At 38.9% G+C, this 16,312-nt stretch overlaps 1 protein-coding gene across 1 annotated transcript in view; it reads left to right on the forward strand.

Moving 5' to 3' along the window:
- Positions 1 to 531: 531 nt before the first annotated feature.
- The window catches only part of LOC128732908 (protein arginine N-methyltransferase 1), a 93,478-nt gene continuing 77,697 nt past the window's right edge, over positions 532 to 16,312 (forward strand). The window contains exon 1 of the mRNA XM_053826352.1: positions 532 to 883. Coding sequence (XP_053682327.1) covers positions 881 to 883 — 3 coding nt within the window. The 5' untranslated portion in view covers positions 532 to 880. The remainder of the gene's footprint in view (positions 884 to 16,312) is intronic.

The following is a 16,312-nucleotide window of genomic DNA, read 5'->3' on the forward strand; positions in this document are numbered from 1 at the left end:
ACTACTTGTAGGAAAGCGATATAACGACATTTCTTTGAGACATCTTGATACCGTTTTGACGAAAAAATTTCTGCTTGCAATTTGGAATGTTGCACTTCATTGTATTCATGAAAATACATACTAGAAATAATGTTCTAAGCATAAACATAAAAACTGTGAGAAAAAAAATAGACAAATCTTGCGTATCCAACGATTTTTTAAAAAAATTAACTAATTTTCCATATAAAATGCTCGAAATCTCAGAACTAGTGTAGATGTGTTAGTGCAAAGTGTATATGACAGCTCGCATTGTCATATACCTGGTATATATCAATTTACTTTGTTCTTTGCTTTGGTTTTAGCGAGCGTGTAAAGTGTCAAGGTGTGTTTCGCAGAGATGCCAGAAGTGAAGACAAGTCTTCATTTTGAAGACATTTTTGTTACAAAAAAGTGAAATGTCTTCACTTGAAGACATGTGAAGACATGTCTTCACCATGCAGTTTAAATGGGCGGAAGGCCGAAGGAAGACAAATGAAGACATTTTTTCTTGATTCGTGAAGACTTTTCAAAAAATCACCTGGCATCCCTGGTGTTTCGGCTCCTTTTTTTGGCGTTTTCCGTTTTGGTACTTTTTCCTTCGGCTTCATCCTTCATCACACGGTTTGAAGCATTGTGCAAGAACCAAGAAGTGAGGTGTTTCATGTTTGCAATACTTAACCTAGGAGTCTCATCACAAAACTTTGTGTTAAAATAAGTAACAATTGTTACTTACTTTTGGCTATTGTGCTTTAAGTGATTGCAAAGTTTTGTTGCACGTCTAAATTGTGCTTTGATATAAAAAGAGCATTTTCAAAAAGAGCCAGTTTATTTTTTATATTAGTGCGGCAAGATTAATCTAGATATGGTAAGTAACAAGCGGCTCATATGCAATTTTTCCTGTTGATTAGAATATTAATGACTCCATTTACAAGTACAATAGAGAAAATTTCAAACCTAAGAAAATGTTGAAACTAATCTTAAAAGAACGTCATGATGTTACAGGTCACTTGTATGCTTTACCTGAGGGGTATTTTTGTTACTATAACATACATTTTAACTGTGACATAAAAGCGATAGCTTAAATTTATTTAACTAGTTATTACCTCGTAATCCTCTAGTATGATCCAAATCATTTTCTAAATTGAAAGTTCTATAAAAACAACATTTTGCAAATCTGAAAACAACGGCTACACCACTAGAGTTCTAGAAGATAATCATATGAATTTCACACTGGTATTGAATTTCGGGTTAGATCACACACGTAAGGCCAAGTGACAAAAGGTAGTCACGAATAGGTACTTAGTTGATTGTGAACATTGCGTACATGAGGTTAAATGTATAAAATGCTAGAATTGTCGTTATTCCAATAGCGTTTTTTTTGATTCTCAGTTCTCACAAAAAAAAAAAAAAAACATTTTCGGAAAGAATAATTTTTTTTGGATTGTCAGTACGTTACTAATGCCGAAGTTGAAACTGCAAAAGCGAACCGTCGTCTAAAAAATCCCATCCAGAGCGAAACTAATAACGATTTTGTTTTTCAACCTGGGTTCCAACCGCTGATTAAAAATCCCGATTTGATGCACCTATTGGTAAAAGTGTTATAACCTCTTATTAATCATTTAAGATAGAAATCGATACCTTTTAGAAACATATTCCAGCTGTCTCTTATCGCTGTGTTAGTTGGTTCATATCACTTCTACTGGTAGAAACTGAATAATCTTCTCTTCTATATATATAAAAATGAAATGCTGTTCGTGTGTCCGGTATAGACTCGCAAACCGCTCGACGGATTTTGATGAAACTTGACATACATATTGCGTTTGATGTGAGGAATGTTGTTAGCATGGTTTGAGACCCCTCCTCCCTCTAGAAGGGGGGGCTCCCATACAAATGCAACACAAATTTCTTCATAACTCGGGAACTAATCAAGCAAATGGAACCAAATTTGGCATGTGAAGGTTTTCGGAGGCAGATATTTTTTCTATGGTAGATTAAGACCTCTCCTTCCTTTAGGAGGGGGGGCTTCCATACAAATAAAACAAAAATTTCCTCATAACTTGACTATTAATCAAGCAAATTGAACCAAATTTGGCATGCGGGGGTTTCAAGAGACAGGATTTTTTCTTTGGTTGTTTGAAACCCCTCTTCTTCTAGAATGGGGGGCTCCCATACAAATGAAACACAATTATAACTTGGGAACTAATCAAGCAAATGGAACCAAATTTGGCATGTAGGGGTTTCAAGAGACAGGATTTTATTCTATTGTTGTTTGAGACCCTCTCCCGCTAGAAGGGGGGGCTCCCATACAAATGAAACACAAATTTCTCTATGACTCGGAAACTAATCAAGCAAATGGAACCAAATTTGACATGTGAAGGTTTTTGGAGGTGGAATTTTTTTTCTATGGTAGATTGAGAAACCTCCTTCTTCTAAGAGGGGGGGGGGGCTCCCATACAAATAAAACACAAATTTCCCCATAACTCGACTATTAATCAAGCAAATGAATTTGGGCGTTACTGGAGGCAAAAATTTTTGAGATTCCTGCACTGCACTGATATTTTATTACGATTTTGCCAACATTACCATTTTAAGGGTCGGTAATAAAACCCAAATCGTTACGTTGGACTTGCTGCTCGAGTCACAAATGCTGATGCGTTGGATAAGAAATTTGCGGCATGATTTAGGAATATCTTGGGTTGTCAAAAAGAAAGCTCTTGGTTGCAAGATTACAATTAATCAAATCTTTAGGATTATGCATGTACCCCCTTTTTAGAACGGCGTAGCAACGCGCGCCGGGTCTTCTAGTTATTAAATAAATAAATTGCCGGAAAATTTTATTCCGTATTATAACTAAGGCTAAGGCTTATAACTAAGTAATGCTTATAAAATGAGAGGTGCATTTTTTAAGAGAGATAATTTCCATATAATACTTTTCCTATACTATTTCTTCTTTTAGAAATTCGAAGATACTGAATTTTTATAGCATCCCAAGGTTTGCTGATTTATTTCTTTTAAAAGCAGACGCCTCTGAATTTGTGATATCTTATGTAAAAAGTTCTCAGCTCTTCAAAATGAACATAAGAAAAAAATTGAAATGTGTTGGTCCACACTGAAAACTTTAAGCTCTAGCTCAATTATATTTCTGAAAAGCTTGTTCAAATAGATTTCGTTTGGTATTAAAAAAGCCGCCTAGTTAACTTCGATATGCGATGCTGGTCGGACAAGCCAGTCGTAGGTTCGAATTTCAACTGGGCGGTGCTGCTAGAGCAGTGATGGAAAAACTGCGGCCGCATGCGGCTCTTGAATATGGTCCTTGCAACCCGCGGACTGGTTTCATGGATGGTGGAGTGGAACTATAGGTTGAATTTATTAATGTCAGAAGCCATTTCGGGCTGCGGATTTATTGCGGAGATCTAATTTAGCCCGCATTAATACCGGGTTCACCACTGTGCTAGAGTCAGTAAAATCGTGACACTAGCCCCGTAATTGTCCTGTTCTATCAGCCAGCAGCGAGTTCTGTCGATAAAGAAGGGTAATATCTAAAGACTAGGGATGCTTTACCGGTTTTACTGAAACCGGTTTTACCGGTATTACCGGACTATTTTCCAATACCGAATTACCGGGGTTCCCACGATTGAAAACCGGTATTTTCGGTAATTTTTGTATGATTAAATAACAACTCAAGAAACTTGAATCGCTGGCAAAACTTTTAAATTATAGGGCGAACTAAATTTAATGATGGAGGGTTCTACATATAATAACTCAATTATGTAATTCTTCCAAAGGGAATGCCCCTAAATACCCCACCGCTGTCAGCATAGGATAGAGCCGGAGTGCATTGCGCTTTTTAAGCAATCGTCTCCATCCAACTCGGTCCACTCCATGGGCCACTCGTCACCAATTTCCCAGACGTCTCAGAAGTCACAAGTCGCTTTTGATCTGATCGAGCCATCTTGTACGTCGATCCCACCGGGTGCCGGAGGGCTTGTTGAGAACCGCTTTTGTCGCACTCGTCGTTCGGCATCCTTACGATATGTCCGACCCACCGTAGCCTACTGACTTTAGCCAGCTTACGATAGCAATCTCTCCAAGAAGTGCAGGCAGCTCGTGATTCATAAAACGTTTCCGTCACTCTTCGCTCTCAGTTTGAGCTCCGCCAAATATCATCCGCAACATCTTCTGGTCAAACACGACAAGAGCGCATATTTTCACCGTGAGCCACATCACAGCTTAAACTCCGTAAAGAACTATCGGATAAGGGTTTTGTACATTCTCAGCTTCGAACGACGGCATATGCTTCTCGATCGTAGCGTTTTACGAAAGACAAAGTAGGTCCGATTTCATGCTTGAATACGCCGATTATTTAAAAATATTGCGCAATACAAGAAATGTACGATATACCGTGAAGCCGTTCAGAAAATCTTCAGTGAAAATTAACGGATTACCCTAGAGAAATGTCAGAACACACCACGGAAGAAGAATTTGTTCGGTTGCTAGTACAAACTGGAATAAAAATTGGCTTAGTTAGAATAGCCTGTTGGCAGGGATATGCCAATAATACGGGCTTTAATCATCGCTTCGAACGTCTCTGTCCGATCTAAGAAACAAGCATACGCTTTACTTAAGCGATGACTGGACTTTCAATATTAATTTATCATAAGTGTCAGTATCAAAGCCGCTTATTGAAAGTTTTTGAACAAGGGTTTTCCTACGTCACATATCAAATTTACCGCTGGGAATTGCACTTCCTTTTTCTGTGGACACCGAATTCTCTACCTCCGAAAGTTTTTTCTTTAAAATTTAAGATGACAATAAATTTGAACTGCTCGACTGTACTGCTCTACAGTGGTAACCCGATTTTGTCACTCCCCGATTTTATCACTCCCCGATTTTGTCACCCCCGATTTTGTCACGTTTTTTACCCGATTTTGTCACGCTTTTGATTTATCAAAAACTTGGTTTGAAAATCATTTTGAAACATGTCAAATGTGTTAAAACACTGTGAAAAGAACTGTGTTGATTATCGTGGAGTTTTCACAAAAGTTGTTTCTTATCTCCACAACTATAATAGCTAGAAGGTCACTTTCTTTGGCAAAGTTCTTTATAATAATCTTCTCAAAAATGTTGTAGAACATTGTTTTGCTCTATCTCTTACTGCTTGAAAAATAAATTTTCTATCTTACTTTTAGGGGGGTTAATCAAAGAATCTTTCACACCATAAGAAAGAGCTTTTTACGCTATGAAATTTTTATGAACATAGTTAACCAGTATAATCAACCATTTCGGCGAAATTAAAAAACGCGTGTTTTCATACCTGTGGGGCTGCTGTGAACAGGTGACAAATGTCCACAGAGAGGTAGATGTAACTGCGAAATGTCCTAAAAGTGATCAGAATGAAATATATGTAGTTCGTTCTAAGTTATCTGCAAAAAAATAAAAATTGAAAAAATACCCGATTTTGTCACTGTCCCGTTTTTGTCACCCCTAAATTCATCATGGGGGTGACAAAATCGGGTCATTACTGTATTCAAATGCTCGATGCAACTACTCGACTTGACTGCTCGACTCAACTATCGACTTAACTCTCGATTCAACTGCTCGATGCAACTACTCGACTTAACTGCTCGATTCAACTACTCGACTTGACTGCACGACTTGTCTGCTTGATTCAACTGCTCGACTTGATTGCTCGACACAACTGCTCGAATTGACTGCCTGGTCGAGACGCAGGCCCTGCGGATCGTAGATATTGGTGAACCTTTGGACCACAGCGGCTGAATATGGAAAAATACTCACTTTTCAAATGCGTTTTTCTACAGAACAGAAGTGTGGAAAAATGTCATTAAATGAATTTTGTAGATTCAGGCACGTACTTTTAGACCATTTATTCCGTTTTCGACAATATGTGCCAACGAAAGTATTAGACGCCGTGGAAAACTATAATATTTTGCATCGAAAACCTCTACATCTTCCTTCAGACAATAGATAGCAACTATCTAGAAGTTTTAAAAAATGCATCATTTTACGCTCTAAAAGTCATCCGAACTCAGTTTCCAAATTGGGTCTCAAATAAAAAAGTTAAATCTAATCTAATCTCACACTAACGCAGCCAATTCTTGAAGGCATCCTGGAAAATGACGATTACTTGAATCAATCATTTTTCTTGTCAACAGCCAGGCCAACTGCGCAGCATTTACCGCAGAGAGAATTCCAAGGAATCAAGTGGAACCAGAAAAAATATCTAATTCCATTTAACTCCTTGAAATCAAGGGGAAGGAAGAAAGCGTGGACCTCCCGTACCAAACGCTTCCCGTACACATAGATAATGATTTATCTACAATCGTTGGGAGTATCTTTGCTAATAAAGGTTAAGTGATACTCCGGACCCTCAGGGATGAACTAATGGTATTTAGACCAGAAGCCAGGCTGCAATTGGCCAAGGATATAGCGCCTTATTTCGCTCTCTGAAAATAGATTAGTTTGCCAAAAATATTAGTTTAAATCATATAATACTTGAAAATAAAGTCGTGTGGTTTAATGGTTGCCTAAAACTACATTTGTAAGATATATATATATATATATTTTTTTTTTTTTTGAAACGATGGTTCTACAATTGATGAAGGGACGGTAGGGGAAAGAAATGAAAATTTTTGGTGAAGGAGGGGGGAAGAGCGGAAAGGAAGGGGGGGGGTATTGGTAGCTATGCTTGACAAGTAGTCATTTTGACTCCTACCTTTTGTCCAATACTGGAAGGTGCATGAGTCGAACCAAGCTGTAATCTGAGATTATAACCGGATTCGAACCCACAACACCCTCCAGGGCATGTGGTTCGCTGGTACTTGTACCTTTGAACCATAGAGGCGCTGGACAAAAGGAGACCGCAAAATCCACTTCTCAAGGATAGCTACGCGTGTTGGTTGTGTTATCGACACATATTGTGCCGCTTCCTGCATCAATTGCAGATTACCACCGAGCGAGAAGTTTTAATCTAACTACTATTTACTTTCAGGACGACGACACTGTGCCGGCCCTTACGACTTGCAAGGTACTGCACGTGACGCTGTTCGTCCGTCAGCGTATGTTAGCCGCGTTTCTCGGCGCGGGTTTTCGAGGGAAGGCCCCGTTCCTATGTAATAGACTAATCTCAAGATTTTAGTCTTGACCTTGGAATGAGGTCATACATATATTAATATTTTTTTTGAAACGATGGTTCTACAATTGATGAAGGGACGGTAGGGGAAAGGTAAGGGCCGGCACAGTGTCGTCGTCCTGAAAGTAAATAGTAGTTAGATTAAAACTTCTCGCTCGGTGGTAATCTGCAATTGATGCAGGAAGCGGCACAATATGTGTCGATAACACAACCAACACGCGTAGCTATCCTTGAGAAGTGGATTTTGCGGTCTCCTTTTGTCCAGCGCCTCTATGGTTCAAAGGTACAAGTACCAGCGAACCACATGCCCTGGAGGGTGTTGTGGGTTCGAATCCGGTTATAATCTCAGATTACAGCTTGGTTCGACTCATGCACCTTCCAGTATTGGACAAAAGGTAGGAGTCAAAATGACTACTTGTCAAGCATAGCTACCAATACCCCCCCCCCCCCCTTCCTTTCCGCTCTTCCCCCCTCCTTCACCAAAAATTTTCATTTCTTTCCCCTACCGTCCCTTCATCAATTGTAGAACCATCGTTTCAAAAAAAATATTAATATATGTATGACCTCATTCCAAGGTCAAGACTAAAATCTTGAGATTAGTCTATTACATTTGTAAGGTTAGGAACTGAAAACCGCACGACCCCGCACCTCCTAGCTTGGCTACTCAATTATACAAATTGAAGTATTTCCAGGTATGGCCACGTGGAGGCGCTAGGTAGGGGCTTGGGATGGCTAGAGCTATGTTGGGCGCTTCTTCCTAGTTGCATTCCCCATTTCATACCCGGGTCTCAAATAAAAATAAAAAAGTTAAAGTAAAAAAACTGCTTACTCTAAAAAATTCGTTGAATAGCGATACACATATGGGATAAAAATTTGGTTTCTTCAGCAAAGTTTCTGCAAAATAAATTATTTACAACTTTGTGGTAGAAATCATTGCTCTATATCGCAAGACTAAAAAGTTAAAATATTTATAACGAGTAAAAGTGAACCACCCTAATGACTAATTATACCAAAAGATAGGTCTTTTTTTCTAAACAAAATCTTCTGAATACATGAAATATGTAGAGCCAATGGTTTTCGAGATATTGATTTTTGTCTGAAATTTTTGCTTTTTCGACCATTGTGCCGTGGTTTGGAGTCCATACCATGATGTGTGGATCAAGAATCGGATCAGTTTAACAGAAATTCATTCGCAACGTTTTGAGGTTTCTGCCAAACTGGTCAACTGGCGAAAAGGCGCGACATTGCCAGAGCTGTTTTCATTGGAAAAATACTTATTGGCGAAACAGATGCTGCTCAAATTTTGAGTCAAATCGATGTGAACAATAGTTCCAAAAAATCTTCGGCTTCGACGATTCCTTAGACTACACTTCTATAGAACAGAGTACGCACATAACGAACCAATTAGCGCAATGTGTTTGGCTTGAATGTTAGTATTAATGTTTTTAGAGATCGACTGAACTTATTTAATTTGTGACAATGTACATAGTTTTAAGTCCCCTACGATAAAACTGAACCTTGTCGTGGTGTAGGGCTTTTTAACTAATCAGTAAATGAACAGCGGTCACGTTTACTTCTGAATGTGGGTATATATCAAAATACTTTTGTGATTTCAAGTGGGTCTCGGGGTAAAAATTTACCAAATGTGATTGTTGCGTTGTTCAGAAAGTGCTTTTATTCCGTTTAAGAATAAGGCCAGTATGGGGATCTCTGACAATAGATGAAGTTTTCTGGGATTCATCCCTATTTATCACAACTGTCACAAATATCTCCGAAAAATGTCGGATTGATTGAGTTGGTCGGGGGCTTAGGGTTAGCAAGGGTATGTAAGCGGGATACCAGATCCGATTGGATGCCGAAGGACCACTCTGTAATGATTACGGGTAATAGCACTTCTTAGGTAGCAGATGGGAAAATTAAGTCAATTCGTGTCGCGTGTTCGAGTTTCGGCTAGGCTGTGCTGCTAGATAGAGTAGGATTTTTGCACTGGCCTCGTGGCTGTTCTGAGCTCTGATGGCCGCCCGCGGGCTCTGTTTAAGCCCAGAGCTTTACAGCACTTTGGTCTCGAGGGTTGGAAGGCGGGCGAGTCTCTATATTTTGAAGCTTCTGTCGACTACCGCGAACGTCCAGCTTGTGCTGCGCTCAATTTGCTTTGTATCGTGGGAATGCACTGTGAATGCTAAGGGGATGAAAGATTAAATTTGCCCTGATAAGTTGATAACCACTAATGCTCCGAAATTTGTCTTACCTATTGGTTCATTTGTGGTTGTTTGTGTTGGAAAACAAAGCGGGCGCTCGGTTGAAGACCGGTGTCAGGCGGGGCTGAAGAATCCTCCACTTCTTCACTATACCACATATTGCAACTCGAGTGGTACAAAAAGTCCAAAGCACATTTACAAATTCGATCTATTATTTTTCTTCTCATCATCATCATTATCATCATCATCGTCATCATCATCATTATATTTAAAATATGACATTCCGGCCTTTGGCAGAGAGATCTTAGAGTCAGTTCGTGGAGTCCGCGCAGGGCCGAAACGCCTCCGCCTGCGGGTATAGGCGTGACGGCTATGCTTGGGGCTCTACCTGTGTTTTAGTGGGCGCCAGTGCCTGTCTCGTCAGGTAGAACTGATGTTTGAGGTCTCCCTGACACTTTGTTGACATCACAAAAGGGCCCAGCGCAGAGTTTTATACGCTATTAAGCGACCAGTTGGATAACCCGAAAAAAAGGAAAAAAAAGGACAATGTACATAGTTTTAAGTCATTCATGTAGACCGGGAGTTCGATGAATTATAAATTAATAATAATAACACCATCAAGCTGGAAGTGCAAAGGGAACTATGGAGTACAGGGAACAGATCGAGCGATGTGTCGAGTAGGAGTTCTGTTCGGCACGATGCAGCACGACGGGAATCGACTGCATCCATAAACATGTCAGTGGAGGAACCATCATTGCATGCTCCAGAATTAACAATGGACCTACAACGACAACAATTACTTGACGAACTAACTTTCGAAATGAACGCAACGGTTACTCAATTTCGGGGAACATACCCCTAATCCCGACACCGGATACCAAAGCTGCAGTATTCCTTTCCGCTAACGAATGCACTAAGAATCCTTAACGAGGATATTTTGCCGCTGTATTCTGAAACCGCCGAGAACCTTGAGGAACTGCAGTGTATAGTGTATTCCGCAGCTGTAGCCGGTGTGAGAACTCTGGGATTACGGACCTTCTCCCCAGGTAATGGTGAGGTTCATGTACGTCCCCAAACACGGAAACCCGCATAGATGCTACGACTAGAATCTAGGATAGCATCGTTGAGGGTGAAGATAGGTCGGTTAACACAATACAAGAGGGGAAACCGATCATGAAGGCTGGTTCGTCAGGCGAAAGAAATCGTCAAACCCGCAGAGCTTCTAGATCTCAGTGAAATCAACATCACGGAGATACTCGACACCCATGTACAAATGTTGAGTGCTCTTGCTAAACGGATGCAACGGAACGTTCAACGAAATGTTCAAAGCGGAAACAACAAAACCGGATGTTCAACACTGATAAAAGGGAGTTCTATAACCACATCAGCAATAACAAAACCGATTACAGCGAGGGACTTCCAGAGGTTGGCGAAATTACACAGTTTTGGGTCAATATATGGGAGAACTCCGCTCAACACACCAATAATGCTATGTGGTTGGTAGAAGAGGAAGAAGGCAATGGTGAAATTGAACGCATGGCCTCTGTAGTAGTGACCGCCGAGGATATCCATGAGGCTACACGGTATACCAGGAATTGGGCCCAGATTTCGTGCACAATTTTTGGTATGAAAAGTTCTCTGCAATCCATGGGCGGATGGCGAAATGCTTCAACATGGTACTAAGAAACCCCCAGGAGCTACCAGAATTCATCACTAAAGGGGTGACCTATCTTCTACCCAAAGATCGGAACACGACTAATCCCGCCAAATACAGGCCAATAACATGTCTTTCAAGCCTGTACAAGGTGCTCTCGTCGGTAATCACCCAAAAGGTGCAGTACCATTGCGATGCAAATCGAGTGATGACTGAAGAACAAAAAGGATGCCGTAAAACACACAAAACTGTAAAGACCAAGTCATCATCGATGCAGTTATTGTGGGCCAGGCAATCCGAAATAGGCGAAACCTTAGTATGTCGTACATCGACTATAAGAAGGCATACGATTCAGTACCCCACTCGTACCTAATTAAGGTACTAGAATTGTATAAAATAGACGGTGGCATCATCAGGTTAATGAAGCACGCAATGGGGATGTGGAACACTTCACTCCACACTACCGACGCACAGTTTGATTGCTCTGGAATCGTGAACTTTTTTAATCACTCTTCATAGTGTTTTTTTCAATATGGCGTCTTCGGAAGAATTTCTGTATATCAATAGACGTAACGACTGGTGGTTAGTATTGGTTCGGAACTCAAACACAGGTGGCGCTGCAAAATTTAACTTTTTAATTTGATATAGAGCTATAGTATGTTCTAGAAAGTTTTAGATAATCTTATTATGAAGCTTTTCGCCGAAAACATTCTTCCTCTAAGTATCACAGTTTTTGAGATATTAAGCGTCTTTCATGACGGACCCCCAAAAATCGGGGTTTTCACTGTAGCTTTAAAACTATGTGATTTAGGGAAAAATAATGCTCTGCAAACATTTGCATCTATTAAAATTACACACTTTTGCAGAAGAACGTGAACACCTATCTTCTAGAGCGAGTTAGTTAACGATTTAGGTAAAAATTAGCCATATTTCGTACTGCTATACAATAAAAAGTTGGAAAAACTGGCGACCGAGATATAATTAAAGTGAAAGTACATTCAAAACTGATCTTAAAACATGCTAAGTCATTTGTCTTTTTAAGTATCTTCACCATTTAATTTGCATTTCCAAGAAGTGTTACTCAGTCTTTTAGAGACATATATATCATAATGTTTACTTTATCCCATCGCCCTGTTAGCAAGCCAGTCATCGTATGTACTAATCTCGGCTGTGCGGTACTGCTACTGTGTTACCTGATTCGTAACAAATACCCAGTAAACCATTTGGTTTGTATATCTCAATTGCAACTGAGATATACGAAATCATATCTGAACGAAAAAGTCTCAAAATTTTACTATTGGTTTGCTTGGCTTCAATTTTGCAATATATCTGAATTAGAAAAAAATTACTGAATAGAGCATTAGATATGAAAACGAGAAATGGAACTATTTCTTAGCTAGCACTCCTTCAGATAATTATTTTTGCATGAAAATCAAAACTTAAGCTTCTTTTGAATGTACTTTCATGAAAAGATAGTCATTAGCTTGATCGCATCGTTTTTACAATGTTAGAGGGTTAGGAAAACAAGATGAGGTCGAAAAATAGTGCCAAAGCTGCGCCATAAACATGCTTGAGAATGGGAAATACGATCGATATGATTCCCAGTGCTTGTCTTTTTTTTGATTTATTTATTAAAACATGATACATGACATAAGACATCTGTCCTTTAAAATATCACTAACGAAAACAAATCTTACAAAATTTCTACCGTGCAACGTTTACTTCCTATTTTTCATATAACATTTCTAAGCTCTAGTATCTATTGATTGAAAAGAGCATCTATTGATGCGCAGAATTTGTTTGGAATTTGTACAAATTTATTTGGAAAAATCAACTCACTAGTATTTTTGATTCTATACACCACTATACCTACATGCTTAAATAAACTGCTTTTCTTCGCTTTTTGCTTTTCTTGTACAATTGTGAGTAACAGCAAGTGAAGAAAATGACAATTGAAATCTGAAATCAAAGAAAAGAAAAAACTTTTTGATTGAATCCCACTATTTAATATTTATTTGCAACAGATACGTAGTTCACCTACGACGTGCAGGCTTCATCAGTGTCTTATTTCAAAGCGTATACGTATCTGTCGCGAATAAATATTAAATAGTGGAATTTAGTCGGTAAAAGTTTTGACGTAGGACTACGTCTTACGGCAAGTTTTGAGATAGGGGGTCATTCCAAAAAATCAAAACATGCGAGCGTCACGAAAAATGAAAGGTTTTGAGTGTTAATAGCTCAGCGGTTTTCTGATCGATTTACAATATTCTTACACCAATCGATCGGAAAATCTTCTAAGAATTGACCCAAATGAAGAAAAATATGGATTCTTGATGTTGAACTATTGAAAAATTGATAATAATGAACCTATGCTTTACCAGAATTCTCGCTTCGTGATTGGTTGGAAGATTCTTTGCGGTGATCTAAACCTATACCAATTTGATATCTGTGATTGGGAAGTAAGCCAAAACAAGTGACAAAATTTCCTCATTTCAACAAGAATTCTTAGCACCGCGATTAAACCTAGACCATTTTGATGTCCTTGCTTGGGAAGTACGTCAGAAAGAGTGACAAAGCCCCATCGTACCAACAGATTTCTTACGAAAGTCCATTTTGATGTCTGTGTTAGGGAAGTGTGCCAGAAAAAATGACACAAATTTGTTGTCTCAACAAATCGCAAATTCTTTACTGCGAGACGATTAAACCTAGGCGAATTTGATATATGTGTTGGAAAAATGTGCTACAGCTGTAGTGTTCGGTTATAATAGGACTCTTTACGAATACGCATGCTTGCCGTTTCATTAGAAGTGTAGTGAAAAGATGTGCTGTTGATAAAATAGGATTGAATTGGTAAAATCCCTTCAACGTGAGGAACGATGGGTAATAAAACCAATCTTTAATTTCAATAAGGTAGCAGGAAAGTAATAGTTTGTGTTCTTGAATTTGATAAATTGTTTGTAAATGCACATAGAAATAACTCTGAAATCTTTTGAGAATTGAACGTATGCAATGTTACTACTTTGATAAATGTTACATATAACGCATGTAGCATGCATGCATATAGCATGTATACATGAAGAATCGAATGATTACAAGCATGAATACATGCTACTTTCACTACAAAGAGACTTACGTAGTCCTGCGTCACCTATATATGCGGTCGTGTCTTGTACACAACCCCTCTGATTTTTTCTTTTCTTTAATTTCAGAGTTCGTATTCCACTAAGAGGCTTCAAAAACTTCAGACAATTGACATGTTTCTCACTTTTCTTGAATTTCATTGCAAATTTTAAAATTGCAAATTGTCATCACATACATACATACATACATACATACATACATACATACATACATACATACATACATACATACATATATACATACACACATACATCACACACATCTCATACATTGAATACAATCAACATTTGATTGATATGTTTTGATTTTACACGTTTTAACGGTTTAATATACGGTGCTTAAGTGTTAAAGTTTGAATAACTTTTGAATGAAGCGTCCGATTTTAAATAACTCAGTTTCGTTTGATAGATCTCAGCAGTAATTTTCAAATAATCATAAAATGTGTGATGTTTTTCATTAAATTAATGCTTATATGTTACATAAATATGTTTTAAATACTATTTTTTCACATTTCTTTATGTAACTTTCAAACTACAAGTCCAATCGTCATGAAATTTGGAAGTTAAGGCTTTGCAAGGCTCCCCTTTCATATGCAATCAATTTTGTTCAAATCGGTTAAGAGACTTATGAGATAATGAAGTCCCATATTTTTCGTATTTTTATACATAACTTTTGAACTAAAAGTCCGATCAGTATGAAATTCAATAGCGACCAATGGGACACCTAGACCTTTCATTTGACACTAAGAACATTAAAATCGGTCCAGCCATCTCCGAGAAAAGTGAGTGAGATTAAAAGCGTCACATACACACACACACACACACACACACACACACACACACACACACACACACACACACACACACACACACACACACACACACACACACACACACACACACACACACACACACACACACACACACACACACACACACACACACACACACACACACACACACACACACACACACACACACACACACACACACACACACACACACACACACACACACACATACATACACATACACAGAAAATGCTCAGTTTTCGAAACTGAGTCGAATGGTATATAACATTCGGCCCGCAGGACCTTCTTTCCATTTCCGGTTTTCCAAGTGATTTCTATACCTTTATACTATATATTTATATAGTAGAAAGGCAAAACTGTGATACTTTTTTTTCTCTCTCCTGTAGAGCCATATTACAACTGCGTCCATTGATAAGGAATATTGTTGTATGACCCATATTTGATCTGGTGCTAGTTAGATATCCTATCACAATTAAGGTGTGATGGACTATCATAGCACACGGTCCCAGTTAGGCTCGACTCGTTGTATAAAGCCCAATACCCTACCAGGATCGCTTTGCCAAATTTCGAAAGGCTCTAATAACCCCTTTCCAAATATTGACATCCTTTGATTGAATAATGCTCCACAATTGCAGAGTATATATTCAGCAGTTTCTATATCTAATCGGCAAAAACGACATTCAGTAGTATCATTTGAACCTATTTTGTTTAAGTGATATCTGCTCGGGCAGTGACCAGTCAACAGACCAGTAATTACCCGAAGATCTTTTTTACTAAGATTTAATAAGACCCGGGCTTTTGCTGCACTTGGTCTTATGAATCTTTTTGCTTGTCTGGATGTGTCCGTGGCGTTCCAATTTGATTCTACCATGGACATTTCCCATTTTCTTATTTCGGTTCTCAGAGCACACTCCGGGACTCCGCAAAACGGTTCCGGACCAATGAAGTTTGATGCAGAACCTTCTCTTGCTAGACTGTCGGCTTTTTCATTTCCCTCAACCCGGGCACCCAGTATAAAGTTACTTCGTTCCTACTGGCCAATTGCCTAAGAGAGAGAATGCATTCCCACACTAGCTTCGATTTACATGTAAAAGCTTTAAGCGCATTGAGAGCCGCTTGGCTATCTGAAAATATGCAGATCTTTGCAAATCTGTACAGCCTATTTAAACAGATATTCGCACATTCAATAATGGCGTGAATTTCTGCTTGAAATACTGTTGGGTTATGACCCATTGGTATAACTTTCCTGAGTCCAGGGCCAAAAACCGCAGCTCCAGTATTTTCACCCATCTTCGACCCATCAGTATAGAACACAATTGAACCTGGACGCAAACTTGGCC

The sequence above is a fragment of the Sabethes cyaneus genome, chromosome 1 (genome assembly GCF_943734655.1).
Source record: "Sabethes cyaneus chromosome 1, idSabCyanKW18_F2, whole genome shotgun sequence".
NCBI lineage: Eukaryota > Metazoa > Arthropoda > Insecta > Diptera > Culicidae > Sabethes > Sabethes cyaneus.